This window comes from Eleutherodactylus coqui, chromosome 6 (genome assembly GCF_035609145.1).
Source record: "Eleutherodactylus coqui strain aEleCoq1 chromosome 6, aEleCoq1.hap1, whole genome shotgun sequence".
NCBI lineage: Eukaryota > Metazoa > Chordata > Amphibia > Anura > Eleutherodactylidae > Eleutherodactylus > Eleutherodactylus coqui.
In genome coordinates, this window is record NC_089842.1 from 25,002,429 (window position 1) to 25,028,366 (window position 25,938).

Sequence of the window (25,938 nt, forward strand, 5' to 3'; positions counted from 1 at the left end):
CATGTGTATAGCTTAAAAAAAATCTGTATTTATATTTTATTTTATACTAGCTGATATACCCGGCTTTGCCCGCGTTAATTTGGTACTGGTGTTTATCTGGTGTTCACACGGAAAACCTTATGAAGTCGTGGTTACTTTAGAGATACCGGAAAAACATATGTTCACCATTTTGCATAGTTCTCTGCGTTACCTAGGAAACACCACGTGGAGGTAACCATGCGATGTTTCCTTTATATAAAATGACATCAGGAAGTGAGATAATTAGATTTCATACGTAAAATATGGACGCTAATTTTTTTGCGCATAGAATTGAAAAATCGAGTTGGGACCCATTACCTTTTCCTATTTATGACATACTCAATGCTCGTGACAAATTTCACGTTTCTATGACACTGGAAAGTGAGAAAATTACATTCCGTACGTAAAATTTGGACGCTAATTCTTTTGCGCATAGAATTGAAAAATCGAGTTTGGACCCATTAGCTTCTCCTATTTATGACATAATTAATGCTCCTGCCAAATTTCCCGTTTCTAGGACACCGGAAAGTGAGAAAATTACAATCCGTATGTAAAATTTGGACGCTAATTCTTTTGCGCATAGAATTGAATAATTGAGCTGGGACCCATTAGTTTTTCCTATTTATGACATAATCAATGCTCGTGCCAAATTTCACGTTTCTATGACACTGGAAAGTGAAAAAAAATGCACTCCATACGTAAAATTTGGACGCTAATTTTTTTGCGCATAGAATTGAATAATCGAGTTGGGACCCATTAGCTTTTTCTATTTATGACATAATCAATGCTCGTGCCAAATTTCACGTTTCTATGACACCGGAAAGTGAGAAAATTACATTCCGTACATAAAATTTGGACACTAATTCTTTTGCGCATAAAATTGAATAATCGAGTTGGGACCCATTAGCTTTTCCTATTTATGACATAATCAATGCGCGTGCCAAATTTTAAGTTTCTATGACATTGGGAAGTGAGAGATTTAGATTCCGTACGCAAAATTTCGACGCCAATTCTTTTGCGCTAGAATTCAATAGTCGAGTTGGGACCCAATTACTTTTCCTATTTTGGAGATAATCTATGCTTGTGGCAAATTTCATGTTTCTACGACATTGGGAAGTTGGAGAACTTTGGGCGAGTCAGTGAGTGAGTGAGTGAGTGAGTGAGTGAGTGAGTGAGTCAGTCAGTCAGTCAGTCAGTCAGTCAGTCAGTCAGTGAATGAGTCAGTGAGGGCTTTCGTCTTTATATATATAGATGTACACTACCGTTCAAAAGTTTGGGGTCACCCAAACAATTTTGTGTTTTCCATGAAAAGTCACACTTATTCCCCACCATGCGTTGTGAAATGAATAGAAAATAGAGTCAAGACATTGACAAGGTTAGAAATAATGATTTGTATTTGAAATAACATTGTTTTTACATCAAACTTTGCTTTCGTCAAAGAATCCTCCTTTTGCAGCAATTACAGCATTGCACACCTTTGACATTCTAGCTGTTAATTTGTTGAGGTAAGCTTGAGAAATTGCACCCCACGCTTCTAGAAGCATACCCACAAGTTGGATTGGTTGGATGGGCACTTCTGGCGTACCATACGGTCAAGCTGCTCCCACAACAGCTCAATGGGGTTCAGATCTGGTGACTGCGCTGGCCACTCCATTACCGATAGAATACCAGCTGCCTGCTTCTGCTGTAAATAGTTCTTGCACAATTTGGAGGTGTGTTTAGGGTCATTGTCCTGTTGTAGGATGAAATTGGTTCCAATCAAGCGCTGCCCACTGGGTATGGCATGGCGTTGCAAAATGGAGTGATAGCCTTCCTTATTCAGAATCCCTTTTACCCTGTACAAATCTCCCACCTTACCAGCACCAAAGCAACCCCAGACCATCACATTACCTCCACCATGCTTAACAGATGGCGTCAGGCATTCTTCCAGCATCTTTTCATTTGTTCTGCGTCTCACAAACGTTCTTCTTTGTGATCCAAACACCTCAAACTTGGATTCATCCGTCCACAACACTTTTTTCCAGTCTTCCTCTGTCCAATGTCTGTGTTCTTTTGCCCATCTTAATCTTTTTCTTTTATTGGCCAGTCTCAGATATGGCTTTTTCTTTGCCACTCTGCCCTGAAGCCCAAAATCCCGCAGCCGCCTCTTCACTGTAGATGTTGACACTGGTGTTTTGCGGGTACTATTTAATGAAGATGCCAGTTGGGTACCTGTGAGGCGTCTGTTTCTCAAACTAGAGACTCTAATGTGCTTATCTTCTTGCTTAGTTGTGCAACGCGGCCTCCCACTTCTTTTTCTACTCTGGTTAGAGCCTGTTTGTGCTGTCCTCTGAAGGGAGTAGTACACACCATTGTAGGAAATCTTCAATTTCTTAGCAATTTCTCGCATGGAATAGCCTTCATTTCTAAGAACAAGAATAGACTGTCGAGTTTCAGATGAAAGTTCTCTTTTTCTGGCCATTTTGAGCGTTTAATTGACCCCACAAATGTGATGCTCCAGAAACTCAATCTGCTCACAGGAAGGTCAGTTTTGTAGCTTCTGTAACGAGCTAGACTGTTTTCAGATGTGTGAAAATGATTGCACAAGGGTTTTCTAATCATCAATTAGCCTTCTGAGCCAATGAGCAAACACATTGTACCATTAGAACACTGGAGTGATAGTTGCTGGAAATGGGCCTCTATTCACCTTTGTAGATTTTGCACAAAAAACCAGGCATTTGCAGCTAGAATAGTCATTTACCACATTAGCAATGTATAGAGTGCATTTGTTTAAAGTTAGGACTAGTTTAAAGTTATCTTCATTGAAAAGTACAGTGCTTTTCCTTCAAAAATAAGGACATTTCAATGTGACCCCAAACTTTTGAACGGTAGTGTATGTCTACAAATATGTTTGTAGGTGTTGACAGTTTTGAAAGTGTTATGTTACAAATGTATGTTTTTTCAGTAGGTTGGAGTTTGTGATGTGTGATTGGGGATGCGGCCAGAGTAATTTTCTTTCCTCTTATTTCTGTAATACTTTGTAAATATGTATATATTTTTTTGGCAATTGTATTTTGGCAATTTTTCTTTTATTTTTCTATTATCCCTTTTTTATGCTTTTATAGTAAAAAGCTCCACTGTGCTTTTTCTGATCTGTACTCAGTTATCACTGTGTTATCTGTAGGGTTACATAGGATTTTATTAAATGTAAAAAAAAAAAAATTTAAGAAAAAAAGTGCAAAAAATATCTCCCTCGGTTTGTTTAAAAAAACAAAAAGCCACATGATTGGTTTAGCAGTATCCGTAACAACCGCAAACGATAAATTGAACACATTTTTTTCCCTTAACGATAAACTCGATTTAAAAAAAAACTTTATTCTTTATTCATGCTTCCTAAAAATGCTATAAAAGTCATTCAATCAACAATTTATACCCCCAAATGATACCAATAAAAACTATAGCTCATCATGCAAAAAGCATGCCCTTAGTTAATGGAAAAATAAAAAAGTTGTGGGTCTCTAAATGCATAGATGCAAAACAAAAAATTGTTTTTATTGTGCAAAAGTGGAAAAAAACAATAAGAACTATATGTACCGTATATACCGGCGTATAAGGCGACGGGGCGTATAAGACGACCCCCCAACTGTCACCTTATACGCCGGTATTCAGTGGAGAAAAAAAAAAAAATTTTATTACTCACCTCCCACGGCGTTCTGTCGTGCTCCGGCAGGATGTCGCTCGCTCCGGCAGGCTGTCGCTCGCTCCTCGTCCCCGCCGCAGCATAGCTTTCTGAATGTGGGGCTTGAAATCCCCGCTTCCAGAAAGCTAATACACACGCCGGCAGCCATGACATCATTGAATGGCTGTGATTGGCTAAAGCACACGTGGCTTCAGCCAATCACACTATTCAATGACATCATTGAATGGGTGTGATTGCTAACACGTGCGCCTTCAGCCAATCACAGCCATTCAATGATGTCATTGAATAGTGTGATTGGCTGAAGCCACGTGTGCTTTAGCCAATCACAGCCATTCAATGATGTCATGGCTGCCGGCGTGTGTATTAGCTTTCTGGAAGCGGGGATTTCAAGCCCCGCATTCAGAAAGCTATGCTGCGCCGGGGACGAGGAGCGAGCGACAGCCTGCCGGAGCGAGCGACATCCTGCCGGAGCGCGACAGAACGCCGTGGGAGGTGAGTAATAAAATTTTTTTTTTTTACACTTTTTTTTTTTTTGTATTACCGGCGCATAAGACGACCCCCGACTGCAGAGCAGATTTTTCGGGGTTCAAAAGTCGTCTTATACGCCGGTATATACGGTACATTAATTTTGGTATTATAATAATTGCTCCAACCTGCAAAAAAATGAATTATATCATTTATGCTGCATGATGAACACTGTAACCAAAAACAATGGCAAAATTGATGTTTTTTTCCACCCTGCCCTGCAAAATATTAATAAAAAACTTATACAACACATTATATGTGCCCAAATATAGTACCAATAAAAACTACAGCTTTCCACGCAAAAAAACAAGTCCTCAAATGGACTTGTTGAAGGAAAATTTAAAAAAAATATGACTTTTGTAAAGCCTTAGAGTCAAAATAGGCCACATCACAAAGGGGTTAGGATTAGAGATGAGCGAGCACCAAAATGCTCAGGTGCTCGTTGCTCGAGACGAATTTTTCGCGATGCTCGAGGGTTCGTTTCGAGTAACAAACCCCATTGAAGTCAATGGGCGACCCGAGCATTTTTGTATATCGCCGATGCTCGCTAAGGTTTTCATTTGTGAAAATCGGGGCAATTCAAGAAAGTGATGGGAACGACACAGCAACAGATAGGGCAGGCGAGGGGCTACATGTTGGGCTGCATCTCAAGTTCACAGGTCCCACTATTAAGCCACAATAGCAGCAAGAGTGCCCCCCCCAACAACTTTTACATCTGAAAAGCCCTCATTAGCAATGCATACCTTAGCTAAGAACCACACTACCTCCAACAAAGCACAATCACTGCCTGCATGACACTCCGCTGCCACTTCTCCTGGGTTACATGCTGCCAAATCCCCCCCCCCCACGACCCAGTGTCCACAGCGCACACCAAACTGTCCCTGCCCAGCCTTCAGCTGCCCTCATGCCACGCCACCCTCATGTCTATTTATAAGTGCGTCTGCCACAGGAAAAGCAGGCACACACTGCAGAGGGTTGGCACGGCTAGGCAGCGACCCTCTTTAAAAGTGGCGGGGCGATAGCCCACAATGCTGTACAGAAGCAATGAGAAATCCAATCCTGTGCCACCTCCATCTGGAGCTGCACACGTGGGCATAGCAATGGGGAACCTATGTGCCACACACTATTCATTCTGTCAAGGTGTCTGCATGCCCCAGTCAGACCGCGTTTTTTTATATATAGTCACAAGCAGGTACAACTCCGCAATGGGAATTCCGTGTGCACCCACAGCATGGGTGGCTCCCTGGAACCCACCGGCGGTACATAAAAATATCCCATTGCATTGCCCAACACAGCTGAGGTAGTAATGTCGTGCTTAATGCAGGTGGGCTTCGGCCCACACTGCATGCCCCAGTCAGACTGGGGTTCTTTAGAAGTGGACACAGATGCATTTACAACTCCCTGTGGACCCACAGCATGGGTGGGTGCCAGGAAGCCAGCGGCGATACATACATATATATCCCATTGCAGTGCCCAACACAGCTGATGTAACGTCAGCTGTAATGCAGGTGGGCTAAAAATTAATTTGATTACACTGTAGGCGAGGGCCCACAAAAATTGATGTATCAACAGTACTAATGTACCTCTGAAAAATTGCCCATGCCCAACCAAGAGGGCAGGTGAAACCCATTAATCACTTTGGTTAATGTGGCTTAATTTGTAACTAGGCCAGGAGGCAGCCCAGTTAAAATAAAAATTGGTTCAGGTGAAAGTTTCAATGCTTTAATGAGCATTGAAACGTATAAAAATTGTTTAGAAAAATTATATGACTGAGCCTTGTGGGCCTAAGAAAAATTGCCCGTTCGGCGTGATTATGTGAGGTTTCAGGAGGAGGAGCAGGAGGAGGAGGAGGAATATTATACACAGATAGATGAAGCAAAAAGGTCCCCGTTTTGGATGGTGATAGAGAACGATGCTTCCATCCGCGGGTGCAGCCTACGTATTGCTTAGGTATCGCTGCTGTCCGCTGGTGGAGAAGAGAAGTCTGGGGAAATCCAGGCTTTGTTCATCTTGATGAGTGTAAGCCTGTCAGCACTGTCGGTTGACAGGTGGGTACGCTTATCCGTGATGATTCCCCCAGCCACACTAAACACACTCTCTGACAAGACGCTAGCCGCAGGACAAGCAAGCACCTCCAGGGCATACAGCGCGAGTTCAGGCCACGTGTCCAGCTTCAACACCCAGTAGTTGTAGGGGGCAGAGGCGTCACCGAGGACGGTGCTGCAATCGGCTACGTACTCCCTCACCATCCTTTTACAGTGCTCCCGCCAACTCAGCCTTGACTGGGGACCGGTGACACAGTCTTGCTGGGGAGCCATAAAGCTGTCAAAGGCCTTAGAGAGTGTTCCCCTGCCTGCGCTGTACATGCTGCCGGATCTCTGCGCCTCCCCTGCTACCTGGTCCGCGGAAATGCGCCTTCGGCCACTAGCGCTGTCGGATGGGAAGTTTACCATCAGTTTGTCCACCAGCGCCCTGTGATATAGCATCATTCTGGAACCCCTTTCCTCTTCGGGAATGAGAGTGCAAAGGCTCTCCTTATACCGTGGATCGAGCAGTGTGTACACCCAGTAATCCATAGTGGCCAGAATGCGTGTAACGCGAGGGTCACGAGAAAGGCATCCTAACATGAAGTCAGCCAGGTGTGCCAGGGTACCTGTACGCAACACATGGCTGTCCTCACTCGGAAGATCACTTTCAGGATCCTCCTCCTCCTCCTCCTCCTCCTCCTCCTCTGGCCATACACGCTGAAAGGATGACAGGCAAGCTGCATCTGTCCCCTCAGCAGTGGGCCAAGCTGTCTCTTCCCCCTACTCCTCCTCCTCTGGCCATACACGCTGAAAGAATGACAGGCAAGCAGCATCTGTCCCCTCAGCAGTGGGCCAAGCTGTCTCTTATCCCTCCTCCTCATGCTCCTCCCCCTCCTCCTCGCGCTGAGATATAGACATGAGGTTGCTCTGACTATCCAGCGACATACTGTCTTCCCCCGCCTCCATTTCTGATTCCAAAGCGTCTGCCTTTATGCTTTGCAGGGTACTTCTCAAGAGGCATAGCAGAGGAATGGTGACGCTAATGATTGCAGCATCCCCGCTCACCATCTGGGTAGACTCCTCAAATTTTCCAAGGACCTGGCAGATGGCTGCCAACCAGGCCCACTCTTCTGTAAATAATTGAGGAGGCTGACTCCCACTGCGCCGCGCAAGTTGGAGTTGGTATTCCACTATAGCTCTACGCTGCTCATAGAGTCTGGCCAACATGTGGAGTGTAGAGTTCCACTGTGTGGGCACGTCGCACAGCAGTCGGTGCACTGGCAGATTAAACCGATGTTGCAGGGTCCGCAGGGTGGCAGCGTGCATGTGGGATTTGCGGAAATGTGCGCAGAGCTGGCGCACCTTTCCGAGCAGGTATGACAAGTGGGGGTAGCTTTTCAGAAAGCGCTGAACCACCAAATTAAAGACATGGGCCAGGCATGGCACGTGCGTGAGGCTGCCGAGCTGCAGAGCCGCCACCAGGTTACGGCCGTTGTCACACACGACCATGCCCGGTTGGAGGCTCAGCGGCGCAAGCCAGCGGTCGGTCTGCTCTGTCAGACCCTGCAGCAGTTCGTGGGCCGTGTGGCTCTTCTCTCCTAAGCTGAGTAGTTTCAGCACGGCCTGCTGACGCTTGCCCACCGCTGTGCTGCCACGCCGCGTGACACCGACTGCTGGCGACGTGCTGCTGCTGCTGACACATCTTGATTGCGAGACAGAGGTTGCGTAGGAGGAGGAGGAGGAGGGTTTAGTGGAGGAAGCATACACCCCCGCAGATACCACCACCGAGCTGGGGCACGCAATTCGGGGGGTGGGTAGGACGTGAGCGGTCCCAGGCTCTGTCTCTGTCCCAGCCTCCACTAAATTCACCCAATGTGCCGTCAGGGAGATATAGTGGCCCTGCCCGACTGTGCTTGTCCACGTGTCTGTTGTTAAGTGGACCTTGGCAGTAACCGCGTTGGTGAGGGCGCGTACAATGTTGCGGGAGACGTGGTCGTGCAGGGCTGGGACGGCACATCGGGAAAAGTAGTGGTGACTGGGAACCGAGTAGCGCGGGGCCGCCGCCGCCATCATGCTTTTGAAAGCCTCCGTTTCCACAAGCCTATACAGCAGCATCTCTAGGCTGATCAATTTTGCAATGTGCACGTTTAACGCTTGAGCGTGCGGGTGCGTGGCGTCGTACTTGCGCTTGCGCTCAAACTGTGGCGCTAGCGACGTCTGGACGCTACGCTGAGAGACATTGCTGGATGGGGCTGAGGACAGCGGAGGTGAGGGTGTGGGTGCAGGCCAGGAGACGGTACTGCCTGTGTCCTCAGAGGGGGGTTGGATCTCAGTGGCAGGTTGGGGCACAGGGGGAGAGGCAGTGGTGCAAACCGGAGGCGGTGAACGGGCATCGTCCTACCTTGTGGGGTGCTTGGCCATCATATGCCTGCGCATGCTGGTGGTGGTGCCTCCCCAGCTGATCTTGGCGCGACAAAGGTTGCACACCACTGTTCGTCGGTCGTCAGGCGTCTCTGTGAAAAACTCCCACACCGTAGAGCACCTTGACCTCTGCAGGGTGGCATGGCGCGAGGGGGCGCTTTGGGAACCAGTTGGTGGATTATTCGGTCTGGCCCTGCCTCTACCCCTGGCCACCGCAGTGGCTCGGCCTGTGCCCACACCCTGACTTGGGCCTCCGCGTCCTCGCCCGCGTCCACGTCCTATAGGCCTACCCCTACCCCTCAGCATGGTGTATTAGCAGTAGTGCAGAAACAGAACGCTGTATTTAAATGTGCCGCTTATTGGCCTGTGGTTGGAGGCTGACTTCGTTTACGGAACCCCAGGAAATAATTTGGCGCAAGCCTGCTGTAACACTTAGCTGGCTGCGTATTTATTTGGAGAAATACTACCCCCAGCAGACACGGACCCAGAACACTGAGCAGAGTGACAGGCAGGCCAAATAGATTTTTTTCAAATATTTTTTTCAAAAGGACCACTGCGTATATTCAATCTATATATGTCTTCTGTCCCTGCCTACACAATTCTGTCCCTGATGTGTGTGTCACGGAACTGCAGTGTTGCACTGTTATTAACTGCAACAGACCGGTGATTTCAGAGCCAGGAAATAATTTGGCGCAAGCCTGCTGTAACACTTAGCTGGCTGCGTATTTATTTGGAGAAATACTACCCCCAGCAGACACGGACCCAGAACACTGAGCAGAGTGACAGGCAGGCCAAATAGATTTTTTTCAAATATTTTTTTCAAAAGGACCACTGCGTATATTTAATCTATAATATATGTCTTCTGGCCCTGCCTACACAATTCTATCCCTGGAGTATTACTGCAGGGCGCAATGCTCTGCACGGGCGATATACCAAAAAAAAAAAAAAAGTGCAACACTGCTAAAAGCAGCCTCCACAGTACTGCACACGGTTAGATGTGGCCCTAAGAAGGACCGTTGGGGTTCTTGAAGCCTACAATAACTCCTAACACTCTCCCTATAGCAGCTCCAACACGATACCACTGTCCCTCAGCTATCTCACAACGCATCTGTGGCGAGCCGCGGGAGAGGCCGATTTTTATACTCGGGTGACACCTGATCTCCCCAGCCACTCACTGCAGGGGGGTGGTATAGGGCTTGAACGTCGCAGGGGGAAGTTGTAATGCCTTCCCTGTCTTTCAATTGGCCAGAAAAGCGCGCTAACGTCTCAGAGAGGAAAGTGAAAGTAACCCGAACATCGCGTGGTACTCGTTACGAGTAACGAGCATCTCGAACACGCTAATACTCGAACGAGTATCAAGCTCGGACGAGTACGTTCGCTCATCTCTAGTTAGGATATAGAAGAGGTTGAAATGTAAAATACTGAAAAGAAGTGGATTTGTATTAGATGTTTTTCATACTAGTATCAGGGTTCTGTTCAGGATATGGGGGAGGCATGAAATATAAAATTGCAACAGATAGTGCCTTTCTTGTTATTCCAGGTGAAGATGCGGCGCACTATCCTAACCTTGCTGTGTTTGTGGAGTTGCATCCTCCAAGTGACGCCACTAACGGAAGAACATGTGGGAAGAGCGACACATTATTTTGACCAACAGATCTTTAGGTAAGTGTTGGTTCTGTAATCTGCGACATTCTGTGCTTCCCGTACAGACGGTAGGTGTTACGTCCATAAACTAGAGAACTGCACACATGCAACACCAAAAGCAAAAGAACTATGAACTGGATTAAAGGGCAGACATAACACAAGGACTAATAAATGACCCAAAACACTCACCTATCATACCTGCATACATACACAGATGGAATAGCTTACGTAAAAGGTATTGGTTCATGTTGCAAAAAAAACACTTAAGCCTGCGAGTCCACAACAATGGTCCTCGTTGTCTCATGGGTCTCTACTTTAACGAAATAACAAACCCCAGGAAACCTGTCTGAAAGCTGGGAGATTGTTCCATTAGGGACAGCCCCACGCTGGAACCAAGGGACCAACCTTAGGTGACATATCTCTTCACATCTCTCCTGCAGACGGGCCACCAGAAGGAAGAAAGCAGGAGTTCCATAGTCTTTGTGACCCCAAGGTGATTAGTCAGCTTGGAATCAAGGACCTGTTTGAGGACTTCAGAACGTATAGTTAGTGTTCTCACCTCCAGAGTCCATTCTTGAGAAAGGCTGTTATTCCAGCCGAAACGCGTTCCTCACTACCTGTAATAAAAAATCTTTTGCAACAAGAATGCTCAATGAGATTTAAGACTAATTCTCTATCCTGCTGAGCGCAGAAAAACTTTTTTATTTTTACTTTTAACTGGTTATGCTTATCAAGCCCCACATTTGGATTGCTTGTGCTTTTCTGCGGCTCTCTGTTGTTGGATGGATTAAGGATAAAAACCCTTTACATACCTACTTGGACTACAGGTGTCAGCGGGGTTCCTCTGATAAGGTATACCCCGTCTGACACCAGGTGAGTTGTTACTCATTTGTATATCAATCGGTATACTGGCTAAAATACACCTGGCGCACTTCTAATCCACCGTTTATTCTTTTACATCCTTAAAAAGATGACTCAGGAATGGGTCACTTTGGTAGTCCCCCTAAAGCTTTGTTAGGAGGACCTCAGAATGCTGGATACCCCCCCCCCCCCCCCCCCGAAATTTGGGGGGATAAAATTGTTTGGTCCGTATTTGACTTCTATTCTGGCTCAGAAAATATCTTGGAAAATGCATCTGCCTTGCCATTGCAGGAGCCGTGGCTGTAGGACCCAATTAAATTGAACCTGGAGCAGAACATGGCCCATGGATTGTCTTGCAGATAACCTCTTGGCAGTATGGAGAAATTTTAAATCTTTATGGTCAATAAGAACCGTTAATGGATGATGGGCTCCTTCCAAGAGCTGCCTCCATTTGGTGAAAGCCAACATGATGGCCAAAGGTTCCTTGTTCCCAATATCATAGATTTTCTCCACGAGTGATGAGGTGTAGGGCAGAAATGCAAAAGGATGTAGTTGAATCTTAGCTCTGACTCATTGTGACAGGATAGCTCCCACAGCAGAGTCAGAGTTGTCCACTTCCACAACAAAAGGCAATTCTGGTCTTAGGTAGATCAGTACTGGTGCTGAAGTAAACAATGTCTTTAGTTTCTCCAAAGCGGCCTCTGGGGACCAGGAAAATATGTGTGCTTTGTTTGTGAGGGAGGTGATGGGAGATATAACTTTTGAGAAGTCCTTAATAAATCTTCTGTAGTTTGTGAAACCAATCAGGTGCTGCCCTTCCTTCCAATGTCTTGGAATGTGCCAATTCAGGATTGCTTTAATCTTGCTGATGTCCATACTTAGGTCATCTGGGGAGATCATGTATCCCAGGAATTGCATTCAGATCTGTTTAAACTCACACTTGTCTAGTTCAATGTACAGATTATTCTTTTGAAGTTGCTCCAAAACCCCCCGAATGTGCCTGCAATGTTCCTCCAAGTTATCAGAAAAGATGAGGATGTCATTGAGATATGCCACTATGAGTTGGATCAACTGGTCTCGAAATACATCACTGATAAAGTGCTGGAATGTGGCGGTAGCATTGCAAAGACCGAATGGCATCACTTGAGATTCAAAGTGTCCATATCTTGTTCTGAAAGCGGTTTTCCATTCAACTCCGGGATCCATACCAGATTATATGCTCCTCTGAGGTCCAGTTTAGTAAAGATTTTGACTGCCCAAAGCCTCTCCAGTAGTTCTGGGATTAACGGGGGAGGATAGCGATTCTTAATAGTGATCTTGTTTAATTCCCGTAAGTAATGCACGGTTGAAGAGTAGAATTTTTCCTTTCAACAAAGAATATGGGTGTTGCTGCTGGGGAGGAAGAGGGCCAGATGAAGCTCTTTTGATTTCAGGAAATATCCCTGAAGGGTTTTTAACTCTGGTTCCAAAAGGTTGTAGATACGCTTTTTTTCACGCAATTGTCAATGGGACTTTCTAATGTTAAAAAAGCACCAATTTGCAAAGAGTTTTTTATTTAATTAGAAAGTCCCATTGACAATCGCGTGAAAAAAAAAAAAAAACAGAGATATCTCGTGAAAAAAGGCAGCTATAACTTTTTTCACAAGCATCCTGGCTGTATACTGCATACTGTTACGGCTTCTATACGGTATACTGCTACTGCTGTACACAGACTTTATACGAACTAACAAAACTTCTCTAATTTTTTATTTGTTTTTGTACAAGACTGTACACATTTCTCAAGGTCTTTTTTTGCTATAGTGTACGCAAAATATCTCACACTTTGCGTAGCATTTTGATGCAGTGCATTATACAACATGATGAAGACTAGGGGTAAGGGTCGGGGATAAGGACGTGGACGTGGGCATCCGAATGAGAGTGTGGGCAGAGGCCAAGGTCCTGGGCGGGGTGGAACAGTGCCTGCTGCTGAGGGAGAAGTAGAATGCAGCGTATCTATGCTCCCTAGCTTAATCTCACAGTTTTCCGGTCCGCGCGGTACGCCATTAATAAAACCACAACAGTGCGATCAGTTGATCATGTGGATAACAAATACCGCATCCAGTAATTTATCCACCACCCAGTCTTCCATGCAGTTCACTCACGCTAGCCAAGGGACTGGACCTCTGAATCCTCAAGCTGATCCTCCTTCCTCCCAGCCTGCTTACTCCAGGAAAAGAAGAGATTCAGAACAGGCATACTCACAGGAACTGTTCTCAGGTCCCTTCCCTGAGTCGCAAACAAGGGTTCATGAGTTTGTCGTGACCGATGCCCAAAATTTGGACCTTTCACAGTCAGGGTGATGAGGGTGGGGACTTCCAAGTAGTGTCTCAAGAGGTATTTGTAGATGATGATGAGACACAGTTGTCTGTCAGTGAGGTTGTTGTTAGGGCATTAAGTTCTGAGGGAGGAGCAGACTGAGGATTCAGAGGAAGAGCTGGTGGATGATGAGGTGACTGACCTGATGATAATGAGACACAGTTGTCTGTCAGTGAGGTTGTTGTTAGTCTGCTCCTCCCTCAGACCTAATGCCCTAACAACAACCTCACTGACAGACAACTGTGTCTCATTATCATCAGGTCAGTCACCTCATCATCCACCAGCTCTTCCTCTGAATCCTCAGTCTGCTCCTCCCTCAGACCTAATGCCCTGAGGATTCAGAGGAAGAGCTGGTGGATGATGAGGTGACTGACCCGACCTGGGTTGGTAAGCCTAATGAAGACAGCGCTTCAGAGGGGGAGGCAAGTGCAGCAGCAGAACAGGTTGGAAGAGGCAGTGGGGTGGCCAGAGGGAAGAGCAGGGCCAGAGCAAGTAATCCCCCTACAGCAGCTCCATGCGGCAAGCTCCTGTGCAGAGAGCTAGGTGTTCGAAGGTCTGGAGATTTTTTAATGAGATCGCGGATGGCAGAACAGTGGTGTGCAACCTGTGCCGCACCAAGATCAGCAGGGGAGCCACCACTACCAGCCTGACCACCACCAGCATGCTCAGGCATATGATAGCTAAGCACCCGACGAGGTGGAAAGAAGGCCATTCACTGCCTGCGGGTCACACATGCTGCCATATAGGCTGATAGAAGCTGAGGTTTTCTGCAACCTCATAGCGGCGGCCGTCCCTCACTACTCGGTCCCCAGTCGCCACTATTTTTCCCACTGCGCCGTCCCCGCCCTACACCAGCACATGTCACGGAATATCAACCATACCCTCACCAATGTGGTTACTGGGAAGGTCCACTTAACCACCAACATGTGGACAAGTGCTGGAGGCCAGGGACACTACATCTCCCTAATGGCACATTGGTTTAACCTGGTGGCAGCTGGGACAGAGTCTGATCCTGAGTCCACTCACATGCTTCTCACACCGAGGATTGCGGGTCCTACCTCGGTCATGGTTTCTCTGGCTTATTATGCCACCTCCTCTAACCCCCTCCTTCCTCCTTCTCCTCCACCTCTCAATTACCATCTCTGAGCACGTTGCCTTCAGTTGGTAGCTCGAAGCACTGCAGCACTGCTGTGGGGAAGCGTCAGCAGGCCATGCTGAAACTCCTGAGCTTAGGTGACAAGAAGCACACCACCCAAGGGCTGTTACAGGGTTTGGCAGAGCAGACAGATCTGTGGCTTTCGCCGCTGAACCTCCAACCTGTCATGGTCGTGTGTGACAATAGGCGTAACCTGGTGGCAGCTCTGCAGCTTGGCAGACTAACACACGTGCCATGCCTGGCCCACTTGTTCAATCTGATGGTTCAGCACTTTCTTAAAAACTACCCCAATTTGTCTGAGCTGCCACCCTCAGACACTTCAATAGCGCTTCCAGCTGACAGTTCACCGACTGTTGTGCGGCGTGCCAGAATTCAACTTTGTACATGTTGGCCAGGGTTTACGAGCAGCGTAGAGCCATTGTTGAATACCAGCTGCAACATGCCCATCTGAGTGGTAGTCAGCCTCCGCACCTCTTCACAGAGGAGTGGGCATGGATGTCTGACATCTGTCAGGTGTTAGGAAACTTTGAGTAGTCAACACAAATGGTGAGTGGCAATGCAGACATTATCAGCGTAACCATCCCGCTGCTTTGCCTGCTGAGAAGGTCGCTTCTAAGCATTAAGGCCAACACTTTGTGGATAGAACAGGAGATGGGGGAATGACAATACGTCGCTTGATAGCCAGACCACCCTTATGTCTGTTTCTCAGCGCTTATTGGAGGAGGAGGAGGGGGAAGAGACCGCTGCCCACACTACAGAGGGTACCCATGCTACTTCCTTCACATCTGTTCAGCATGTATGGGCTGAAGAGGAGTAGGAGAAGGAGGAAAAGGACGAGACTGAAAGTCATCCTCCTAGTGAGGACAGCGATGTGTTGCATACTGCAACTCTGGCACACATGTCTGACTTTATGTTAAGCTGCCTTTCCCGTGACCCTCACGTTAGATGCATTCTGGCCAACACAGATTACTGGGTGTTCACCCCTCTCGACCCACGGTATAAGGAGAACCTTTCCACTCTCATTCCCGAAGAGGAAAAGAATACAAGAGTGATGCAATACTACAAGGCCCTGGTGAAAAAGCTGATGCTAAACTTCCCATCTGACAATGCTAGCAGCAGAGGACGTAGTTCAACGGGCCCACTTTAGGGGAGATGAGGGGAAGAGGCAGCATGTCCAGCGCAGGCAGAGGAACACTCTCCAAGGTCTTTGCCAGTTTTATGGCACCCCAGCCAGACTGTGTCACCGCTCCCTAGTCTAGGCTGAGTAAGAGGGAACAGTGTAAAAAGATGGTGAGGGAGTACATAGCTGAACGTACCAACGTCTTCCATGATCTCACTGCTCCATACAACTATTGGGTGTCAAAGCTGGACACGTGGCACGAACTTGCGCTGCACGCCTTGGAGATGCTGGCATGCCCTGCCGTTAGCATGTTATCAGAGAGGATGCTTAGTGCAGCTGGGGGGATTATCACAGATAAGCATACCCGCCTGTCAACTGACAGCGCCGACAGGCTTACACTTATTAAGATGAACAAAGCCTGGATTTCCCCCAACCTCTCTTCTCCACCGGTGGAAAGCAGCTTAACATAAAGTATCTTTAAGCTGGAACTGGTGAACCATACACCCCCTATCACCCCAAAAATGGGTAGAAGTAGCTTGGTCCATCCTCCTTAACCAGCACGCTGAACAGTCAATTCTTCACAGGGCCAAAAGGCTCTGTAAAAACTATTTTTCTCAAAGGGCTGCCTCCAGGCTCTGTCAAAACAATTTTTTCTGAGGGCCGCCTCCATGTTCTTGCCCCCAATTTTGAAGAGGTTCACCACTAGAGTTCAGAAAACGTGCTGGTTCCAGTTTCATATGCCCACAGAGTCCACAAAGGTATCCCAGTGCAGTGTCCAGCTATCTTACATCGAGACAGAATGAATTGTCCTGGTTTGGCCACTCTAATTTCTGCAGAATACATGCTGTCTTTCCCTGGGGCGCTGGTTAACAAGCCCCTCGGGGAGAGGCAGGGGCTCGGACAGGCGGTAGCTTGCCTGTCGGTGGACCGCCACCTGGATCCCATAAAGCAAGTACAAGCTCTATGTTAAAAAAATATTTCAGGTGTTCACCTGCACTCTGGGTACACAAATCTTTCTGTGGTACACATATACTCTTGGTTCACAAATCTTTCTGGGGTACACCTATACTTTTGGCACTCAAATTTTTCAAGGGTTCGCCTATACTCTTGGTAAACAAATGTTTCAGGGGTTCGCCTATACTCTTGGTAAACAAATGTTTCAGGGGTTCGCCTATACTCTTGGTAAACAAATGTTTCAGGGGTTCGCCTATACTCTTGGTAAACAAATATCCTGCACTTCTCAAAAAATCTTTCAGGTTCTCACCTGCAATCTTGGTAACAAAAAAAAATCTTCTTTTTAAGGGTGACTATCAACTACAGTTCTTTTTGACTATGAAATTTGCAGCATTTTTTTTCTCCTGGGGTCTATGGGACTTGTTAATGTTAAAATCGCATTGCGCAAAATCGCGATTTCACGGTAAATTGCGATTTTGCCGCAAAGCTTTTTTAAAATTAGAAAGCCCCATAGACACCTGGAAAAAAAATGCAGCAAATTCACAAACGCTAGTGGGTAGTCACCCTTAAATGGGTTGTTTTCTTCATTAAAAATGTAGAAGTACTGGCCTCTAAATCCCCCCTATGCTGGTCTTTCTGTCTAATGAAATGCTGCGAAGGAGGTGGCATGGGATGGCACTTACAATCATACGTTAATCTGTCTACGATTTGTCAGCTATTAAGCATAATTTTAAAAGGGTCACATGGCGTACGTAAACGTATCTCAGCGCGGTGTCCATCTTTGGCCACTAATTTCTTTACAATTCATGCTGTCTTTCCCTGGGGCAATGGTTAACAAGCCCCTTGGGGAGAGGCAGGGGCTGGCACAGGCGGTTGCTTGTCTGTCGGTTGACTACCACCTGAATCCCATTGAGCAAGCACGAGCTGTCGCTCAAAAAATCTTTCAGGTTTTTACCTGCACTTTTGCTAAACAAATCTTTCAGGGGTTCAACTGCACTCTGGGTAAAAAAAATCTTTTGTCTTAGAATGGGTTGTTGAATGTGCAGAAGTACTGGCATCTGAGTCCCGTTTATGTTTGTGGCTCATGAAATCTTGTGACGGGGGTTGCATGGGATTTGATTTATGATCATGCATTATTTTATCAGCGATTCTCATCAGCATTGTGGGCTATAGCCCACAATTTCAAAGAGGGTCGCTGGCAGGCCCTGCCAACCCTCTGCCGTGTGTGTTTTCTGTTCCTCCTCATCCAATACGAATTTATAAATAGACATGAGGGTGGTGTGGCTATCAAGTGACCGTGTGGCATGAGGACAGCTGAACGCTGCTCTGGGAAAAATTTCAGTACGCTGTGGACTACTGAGTAGGCAAAGGGATAGGGACAGCTGGACGCTGCACTCAGAAAAATTTCAGTACCCTGTAACACAAGAGAAGAGGCAGTGGTGTCACCCGCAGGTGGGGATTGACCTTCGTTCTACCTAGTGTGGTGCTTAGCTTAGATATGCCAGTGCGTGTGCCTTGCTGATTATGGTCTGGCCCAACTAAATTGTTAGGGGGGTGACCACCAGGCTCTTGCCCACAATTTGTCCAACCGGAGGTGAGCAGGCTTTCATAGTGGGAGGAATCTGCAGAGTTGATCTCCTCCTCCCTCTGGCTCCTCCTGTCCTCTTCATCTAACTCGCTGTCCCTCAAAGCCTCAGCCGCAAGATTTGCTTCGGGAACAGGGGCCACCATTGACCCACTTACCACATGGGCTGCTGCCAGCTCCCTGCTCCGTGTGTGTTTCTCATGACGCCTCTGCTGAGCAGCCGTCTTTTTCCGTTTCTTCCTTGGCTCCTGAGCCCCCTGACGTCTGCTGGTCCCCTCTCCCCCAGAGGTCACATCACGACCACCATGCGTAGGAGCTGAGACCGTATTGGCAAAGGAGTGCGGACAGTGGCTAAATGGGTGACCAAGGTTACACCTAATCTCCGCATAGGAGGCAGCGAGATGACCCAGACCCCCCACACAGAGCGCATTTCTCGGTCTTACAAGCGGCGTTCAAGTGTGAGAGGTCGCCGCACCTGTGGCAGAGCTTCGACTGCCCCCAGTAAATGGCCAGGATACGATCCCTACCAAGGAAAGCTGCAGATGGTATGTGAGCCACTGAGTTCTCTGAGCGCTTCAGCTTGACCATAAACGTCCAGGACCCGGACCTTATGCCGTGCTCATCTCTGTTCTTCCTGAGCATGTCTGTCATTGTAACGACCGAGCCATGTCATAATGTCATAGTAAGAAAGGGACTTGTTACGGGTCAAAACGGTCACCTTCTTGACCTCATTCTGGAGTGACACCACCTGGACGCCAAAGTCTCACCAGCCGAGCTCATTTTTCATCAGCTCATAGTTTCCCCAGAAGATCTTTAGACCCTCTGGGCGAACGAAAGTGATATCAAACTCAGACGTGCCATAGGGATGAATCAGGGCAAAGAGGTCAACCGCCCTGAAGCCCATCTTCAGTAGAAGCTCCACAACCTTACCCCTCGGGGGACATGCATCATTGACTCTCCAGCGAAGACTGATCACATTCCTATGAGCTATGTCCTGCCCGGGTGTCAGTAGGGACCATACGGTTTCCCCCTTTGCTCTCGGAAGGCCCCTAAGCCATGTCTCTCTATCCAGAGAGATAGACCCACCTGTCTTCCTCCAACTGTAATTGCTGTTGCAAATCGCCCTCCCTGGATACAAGGAGGACCACCCCCCCTCCAGCGATGACACTAGCATACCTCCTACCAGATGTTGTTGCCAGGTGCCCCCCATATTAGGAGCACCAAGAGCTGCCCAGGTCTCTGAGCTCTTAACAGCATCAGAAACCAGGGCTGAACCAGGAGTATTCCCACTCACACTTGTATCCTTAATGCACACACCCTCACCATCCGGATCAGGACCAGGTAGCAAGTGGGCCTTAGCAGACCTAGGGGGTAACGTCCTGCATCCTGAGGGGAATTGGACAGCAATGCCAGCTTGTAACACAGGAGAAGAGGCAGTGGTGTCACCTGCAGGCGGTGATTGGCCTTCGTTGCACTTAGTGTGGTGCTTAGCTAAGATGTACCAGCGCGCGTGCCTTGCTGATTATGGTCTGGACCATATTGTTAGGGGGTGACCACCAGGCTCTTGACCACAATTTGGCTTAATAGTGTGACCTGGGAGCCTCGGATGCATCCATGCATGCTGCCCCTGCTGTTCCCTATCCTTTTCTGTGTTGTTTCCATGACTTTCTGATGTTTTCTGGTGATTCACACAATCTCCCCTATGCAGAGCATGGGTCGCCTTGAAAATTGCTTGAGTCTCTCATTGAGTTCAATGCGGTTCGTTACTCAAAACAAGCTCTCGAGCATTACGAAAAGCTCGGCTCGAGTAACGAGCACCCGAGCATTTTGGTGCTCGCTCATCTAGTCATAATCTATCTTTTTTATTAATGGAAAAGTAATGTGTTAAAAAGGAAAGCGGTTCTGAGAAAGAAGATAATAGAGAAATATATAGGAGATAAACGAATATAAAAGGGCCTCACCATGGTGTAAGTAATCCAGCCAAAAAGCTGTGCTGTCACATTTGTAGTCCCCAGAGTTCCAACACAGATACAGACAGAATACTCTCTCAACCAGACAGCCATAAATCAAAAGAGCGTGACCTGGGAGATTCTGAAAAATCAAATGGAAAATACTCACACACTCAAAATGTCCATCTGTATGTAGAAAATGAAAATCCCAGTACCTACTTGAAGAATGGGGGTTGTTAAAGGTCCAAACACCCGCTTTTAGCAGATCCAAGGTAGCTGTTAGGAATGTGGATCCATTGTGTTAACCTACCAGATATGTGATGGACCAGACCAACAAGGCTGACAGCTGACCCTCTAGCTTGCGGAGGTAGATACCAGGTGGCCCCAACCCAGTCCAGGAATGAAAACTAGGCTGGTATGAAGGGAAAAGAAGAACTTGCATGAAAAAGGATGACCCCGCAGTCTTCCCCTAGGCGCTAGCTGACCCTAACAGGACAGAACACCTATATAACAAAGGACAGAATAAGACTGGAAGGAATAAAGAGACAGGGGGACAGACAGGTTTGCAAGCATTGCACAGAGGAACAGGTGAAGACTAGAGATGAGCGAACGTACTCGTCCGAGCTTGATACTCGTCCGAGTATTAGCGTGTTCGAGATGCTCGTTACTAGTAACGAGTACCACGCGATGTTCGCGTTACTTTCACTTTCATCTCTGAGACGTTAGCGCGCTTTTCTGGCCAATTGAAAGACAGGGAAGGCATTACAACTTCCCCCTGTGACGTTCAAGCCCTATACCACCCCCCTGCAGTGAGTGGCTGGCGAGATCAGGTGTCACCCGAGTATAAAAATCGGCCCCTCCCGCGGCTCGCCACAGATGCGTTCTCACTTAGCTGAGGGAAAGTGCTGCTGGTGCTGCTGCTATAGGGAGAGTGTTAGGAGTTATTATAGGCTTCAAGAACCCCAACGGTCCTTCTTAGGGCCACATCTAACCGTGTGCAGTACTGTGGAGGCTGCTTTTTGCAGTGTTGCACTTTTTTTTTTCTTTTGGTATATCGGCCGTGCAGAGCATTGCGCCCTGCAGTAATACTACAGGGGCAGAAGTGCTTAGGCAGGGAGAGCGTTAGGAGTATTTTAGGCTTCAAGAACCCCAACAGTCCTTTTTAGGGCCACATCTAACCGTGTGCAGTACTGTGGAGGCTGCTTTTTGCAGTGTTGCACATTTTTTTTTTTTTGGTATATCGGCCGTGCAGAGCATTGCGCCCTGCAGTAATACTCCAGGGACAGAAGTGGTGGTTAGGCAGGGACAGAAGACATATTAATTATTGATTGAATATAGGCAGTGGACCTTTTCCAAAAAATATTGGGCAAAAAATCTATTTGGCCTGCCTGTCACTGTGCTCAGTGTTCTGGGTCTCTGCTGGGTGTAGTAGTTCTACAACAAAATCATACGCAGCCAGCTAAGTGTTACAGCAGGCTTGCGCCAAATAATTTCCTGGCTCTGTCTGGGCTCTGAAATCACCGCTGTGTAGCAGTTAACAGTGCAACACTCTGCAGTTCTGTGACATACCCTAGGGACAGAAGTGTGGAGGCAGGGACAGAAGACATATTATTGATTGAATATAGGCAGTGGGCCTTTTCTAAAAAATATTGGGCAAAAAATCTATTTGGCCTGCCTGTCACTGTGCTCAGTGTTCTGGGTCTCTGCTGGGTGTAGTAGTTCTACAACAAAATCATACGCAGCCAGCTAAGTGTTACAGCAGGCTTGCGCCAAATTATTTCCTGGCTCTGAAATCACCGCTGTGTTGCAGTTAATAACAGTGCAACACTCTGCAGTTCTGTGACACACTCCAGGGACAGAAGTGTGGAGGCAGGGACAGAAGACATATATTATTGATTGAATATACGCAGTGGGCCTTTTCTAAAAAATATTGGGCAAAAAATCTATTTGGCCTGCCTGTCACTGTGCTCAGTGTTCTGGGTCCGTGTGTGCTGGGTGTAGTAGTTCTACAAAATCATACGCAGCCAGCTAAGTGTTACAGCAGGCTTGCGCCAAATTATTTCCTGGCGTTCCGTAAGCGAAGTCAGCCTCCAACCACAGGCGAATAAGCGGCACATTTAATTACAGCGTTCTGTTTCTGCATTACTGGTAATACAGCATGCTGAGGGGTAGGGGTAGGCCTAGAGGACGTGGGCGCGGCCGAGGACGCGGAGGCCCTAGTCTGGGTGTGGGCACAGGCCGAGCTCCTGATCCAGGTGTATCACAGCCGACTGCTGCGGGATTAGGAGAGAGGCACGTTTCTGGCGTCCCCACATTCATCGCACATTTAATGGGTCCACGCGGTAGACCTTTATTAGAAAATGAGCAGTGTGAGCAGGTCCTGTCGTGGATGGCAGAAAGTGCTTCCAGCAGCCTATCGTCCACCCACAGTTCTGCGCCGTCCACTGCTGCAACTCAGAATCCTCTGGCTGCTGCTCCTCCTTCCTCCCAGCCTCCTCACTCCATGAAAATGAGACATTCTGAGGAGCGGGCAGACTCCCAGGAACTGTTCTCGGGCCCCTGCTCAGATTGGGCAGCAGTGGTTCCTCTCCCACCAGAGGAGTTTATCGTGACTGATGCCCAACCATTGGAAAGTTCCCGTAGTCCGGGGGATGAGGCTGGGGACTTCCGGCAACTGTCTATAGACCTTTCAGTGGGTGAGGAGGCCGATGACGATGAGACACAGTTGTCTATCAGTGAGGTAGTAGTAAGGGCAGTAAGTCCGAGGGAGGAGCGCACCGAGGATTCAGAGGAAGAGCAGCAGGACAAAGAGGTGACTGACCCCACCTGGTTTGCTACGCCTACTGAGGACAGGTCTTCAGAGGGGGAGGCAAGGGCAGCAGCAGGGCAGGTTGCAAGAGGCAGTGCGGTGTCCATGGGTAGAGGCAGGGCCAGACCGAATAATCCACCAACTGTTTCCCAAAGCGCCCCCTCGCGCCATGCCACCCTGCAGAGGCCGAGGTGCTCAAAGGTCTGGCAGTTTTTCACTGAGAGTGCAGACGACCGACGAACGGTGGTGTGCAACCTTTGTCGCGCCAAGATCAGCCGGGGAGCCACCACCACCAGCCTCACCACCACCAGCATGCGCAGACATATGATGGCCAAGCACCCCACAAGGTGGGACGAAGGCCGTTCACCGCCTCCGGTTTGCACCGCTGCCTCTCCCCCTGTGCCCCAACCTGCCACTGAGATCCAACCCCACTCTGATGACACAGGCACTACCGTCTCCTGGCCTGAACCCACACCCTCACCTCCGCTGTCCTCGGACCCATCCACCAATGTCTCTCAGCGCACCGTCCAGCCGTCGCTAGCGCAAGTGTTTGAGCGCAAGCGCAAGTACGCCGCCACGCACCCGCACGCTCAAGCGTTAAACGTGCACGTAGCCAAATTTATCAGCCTGGAGATGCTGCCGTATAGTGTTGTGGAAACGGAGTCCTTCAAAAGCATGATGGCGGCGGCGGCCCCGCGCTACTCAGTTCCCAGTCGCCACTATTTTTCCCGATGTGCCGTCCCAGCCCTGCACGACCACGTCTCCCGCAACATTGTACGCGCCCTCACCAACGCGGTTACTGCCAAGGTCCACTTAACAACGGACACGTGGACAAGCACAGGCGGGCAGGGCCACTATATCTCCCTGACGGCACATTGGGTGAATTTAGTGGAGGCTGGGACAGAGTCAGAGCCTGGGACCGCTCACGTCCTACCCACCTCCAGAATTGCGGGCCACAGCTCGGTGGTGGTATCTGCGGCGGTGTATGCTTCCTCCACTAAACCACCCTCCTCCTCCAACGCAACCTCTGTCTCGCAATCAAGATGTGTCAGCAGCAGCAGCACGTCGCCAGCAGTCGGTGTCGCGCGGCGTGGGAGGACAGCGGTGGGCAAGCGTCAGCAGGCCGTGCTGAAACTACTCAGCTTAGGAGATAAGAGGCACACGGCCCACGAACTGCTGCAGGGTCTGACAGAGCAGACCGACCGCTGGCTTGCGCCACTGAGCCTCCAACCGGGCATGGTCGTGTGTGACAACGGCCGTAACCTGGTGGCGGCTCTGCAGCTCGGCAGCCTCACGCACGTGCCATGCCTGGCCCACGTCTTTAGTTTGGTGGTTCAGCGCTTTCTGAAAAGCTACCCACGCTTGTCAGACCTGCTCGGAAAGGTGCGCCGGCTCTGCGCACATTTCCGCAAGTCCCACACGGACGCTGCCACCCTGCGCACCCTACAACATCGGTTTCATCTGCCAGTGCACTGACTGCTGTGCGACGTGCCCACACGGTGGAACTCTACGCTCCACATGTTGGCCAGGCTCTATGAGCAGCGTAGAGCTATAGTGGAATACCAACTCCAACATGGGCGGCGCAGTGGGAGTCAGCCTCCTCAATTATTTTCAGAAGAGTGGGCCTGGTTGGCAGACATCTGCCAGGTCCTTGGAAAGTTTGAGGAGTCTACCCAAGTGGTGAGCGGCGATGCTGCAATTATTAGCGTCACCATTCCTCTGCTATGCCTCTTGAGAAGTTCCCTGCAAAGCATAAAGGCAGACGCTTTGCGTTCGGAAACAGAGGCGGGGGAAGACAGTATGTCGCTGGATAGTCAGAGCACCCTCCTGTCTATATCTCAGCGCGGTGAGGAGGAGGAAGATGAGGAGGAGGGGGAAGAGACAGCTTGGCCCACTGGTGAGGGTACACTTGCTGCTGGCCTGTCATCCTTTCAGCGTGTATGACCTGAGGAGGAGGAGGATCCTGAAAGTGATCTTCCTAGTGAGGACAGTCATGTGTTGCGTACAGGTACCCTGGCACACATGGCTGACTTCATGTCAGGATGCCTTTCTCGTGACCCTCGCGTTACACGCATTCTGGCCACTACGGATTACTGGGTGTACACACTGCTCGACCCACGGTATAAGGAGAACCTTTCCACTCTCATACCCAAAGTGGAAAGGGGTTCGAGAGTGTTGCTATACCACAGGACCCTGGCGGACAAACTGATGGTAAAATTCCCATATGACAGCGCTAGTGGCCGAAGGTGTAGTACCGAGGGCCAGGTAGCAGGGGAGGCGCGGAGATCAGGCAGCATGTACAGCACAGGCAGGGCAACACTCTTTAAGGCCCTTGACTGCTTTATGGCTCCCCAGCAAGACTGTGTCACCGCTCCCCAGTCACGGCTGAGTCGGCGGGAGCACTGTAAAGGGATGGTGAGGGAGTACGTAGCCGATCGCACGACCGTCCTCCGTGATGCCTCTGCCCCCTACAACTACTGGGTGTCGAAGCTGGACACGTAGCCTGAACTCGCGCTGTATGCCCTGGAGGTGCTTGCTTGTCCTGCGGCTAGCGTCTTGTCAGAGAGGGTGTTTAGTGCGGCTGGGGGAATCATCACAGATAAGCGTACCCGCCTGTCAACCGACAGTGCCGACAGGCTAACACTCATCAAGATGAACAAAGCCTGGATTTCCCCAGATTTCTCTTCTCCACCAGCGGACAGCAGCGATACCTAAGCAATACGTAGGCTGCACCCGCAGATGGAAGCATCGTTCTGTATCCCCATCAAAAACGGGGACCTTTTCGCTTCATCAATCTGTGTATAACATTCCTCCTCCTCCTCCTGCTCCTCCTCC

The 25,938-nt window shown here is 48.7% G+C and overlaps 1 protein-coding gene across 1 annotated transcript in view; it reads left to right on the forward strand.

Moving 5' to 3' along the window:
* LOC136631954 (uncharacterized) overlaps window positions 1-25,938 on the forward strand; it is a 134,695-nt gene that overhangs the window by 104,736 nt on the left and 4,021 nt on the right. Inside the window, exon 4 of the mRNA XM_066606473.1 lies at window positions 10,211-10,332. Within this exon, the coding sequence (XP_066462570.1) occupies window positions 10,211-10,332 (122 nt within the window). The remainder of the gene's footprint in view (window positions 1-10,210; window positions 10,333-25,938) is intronic.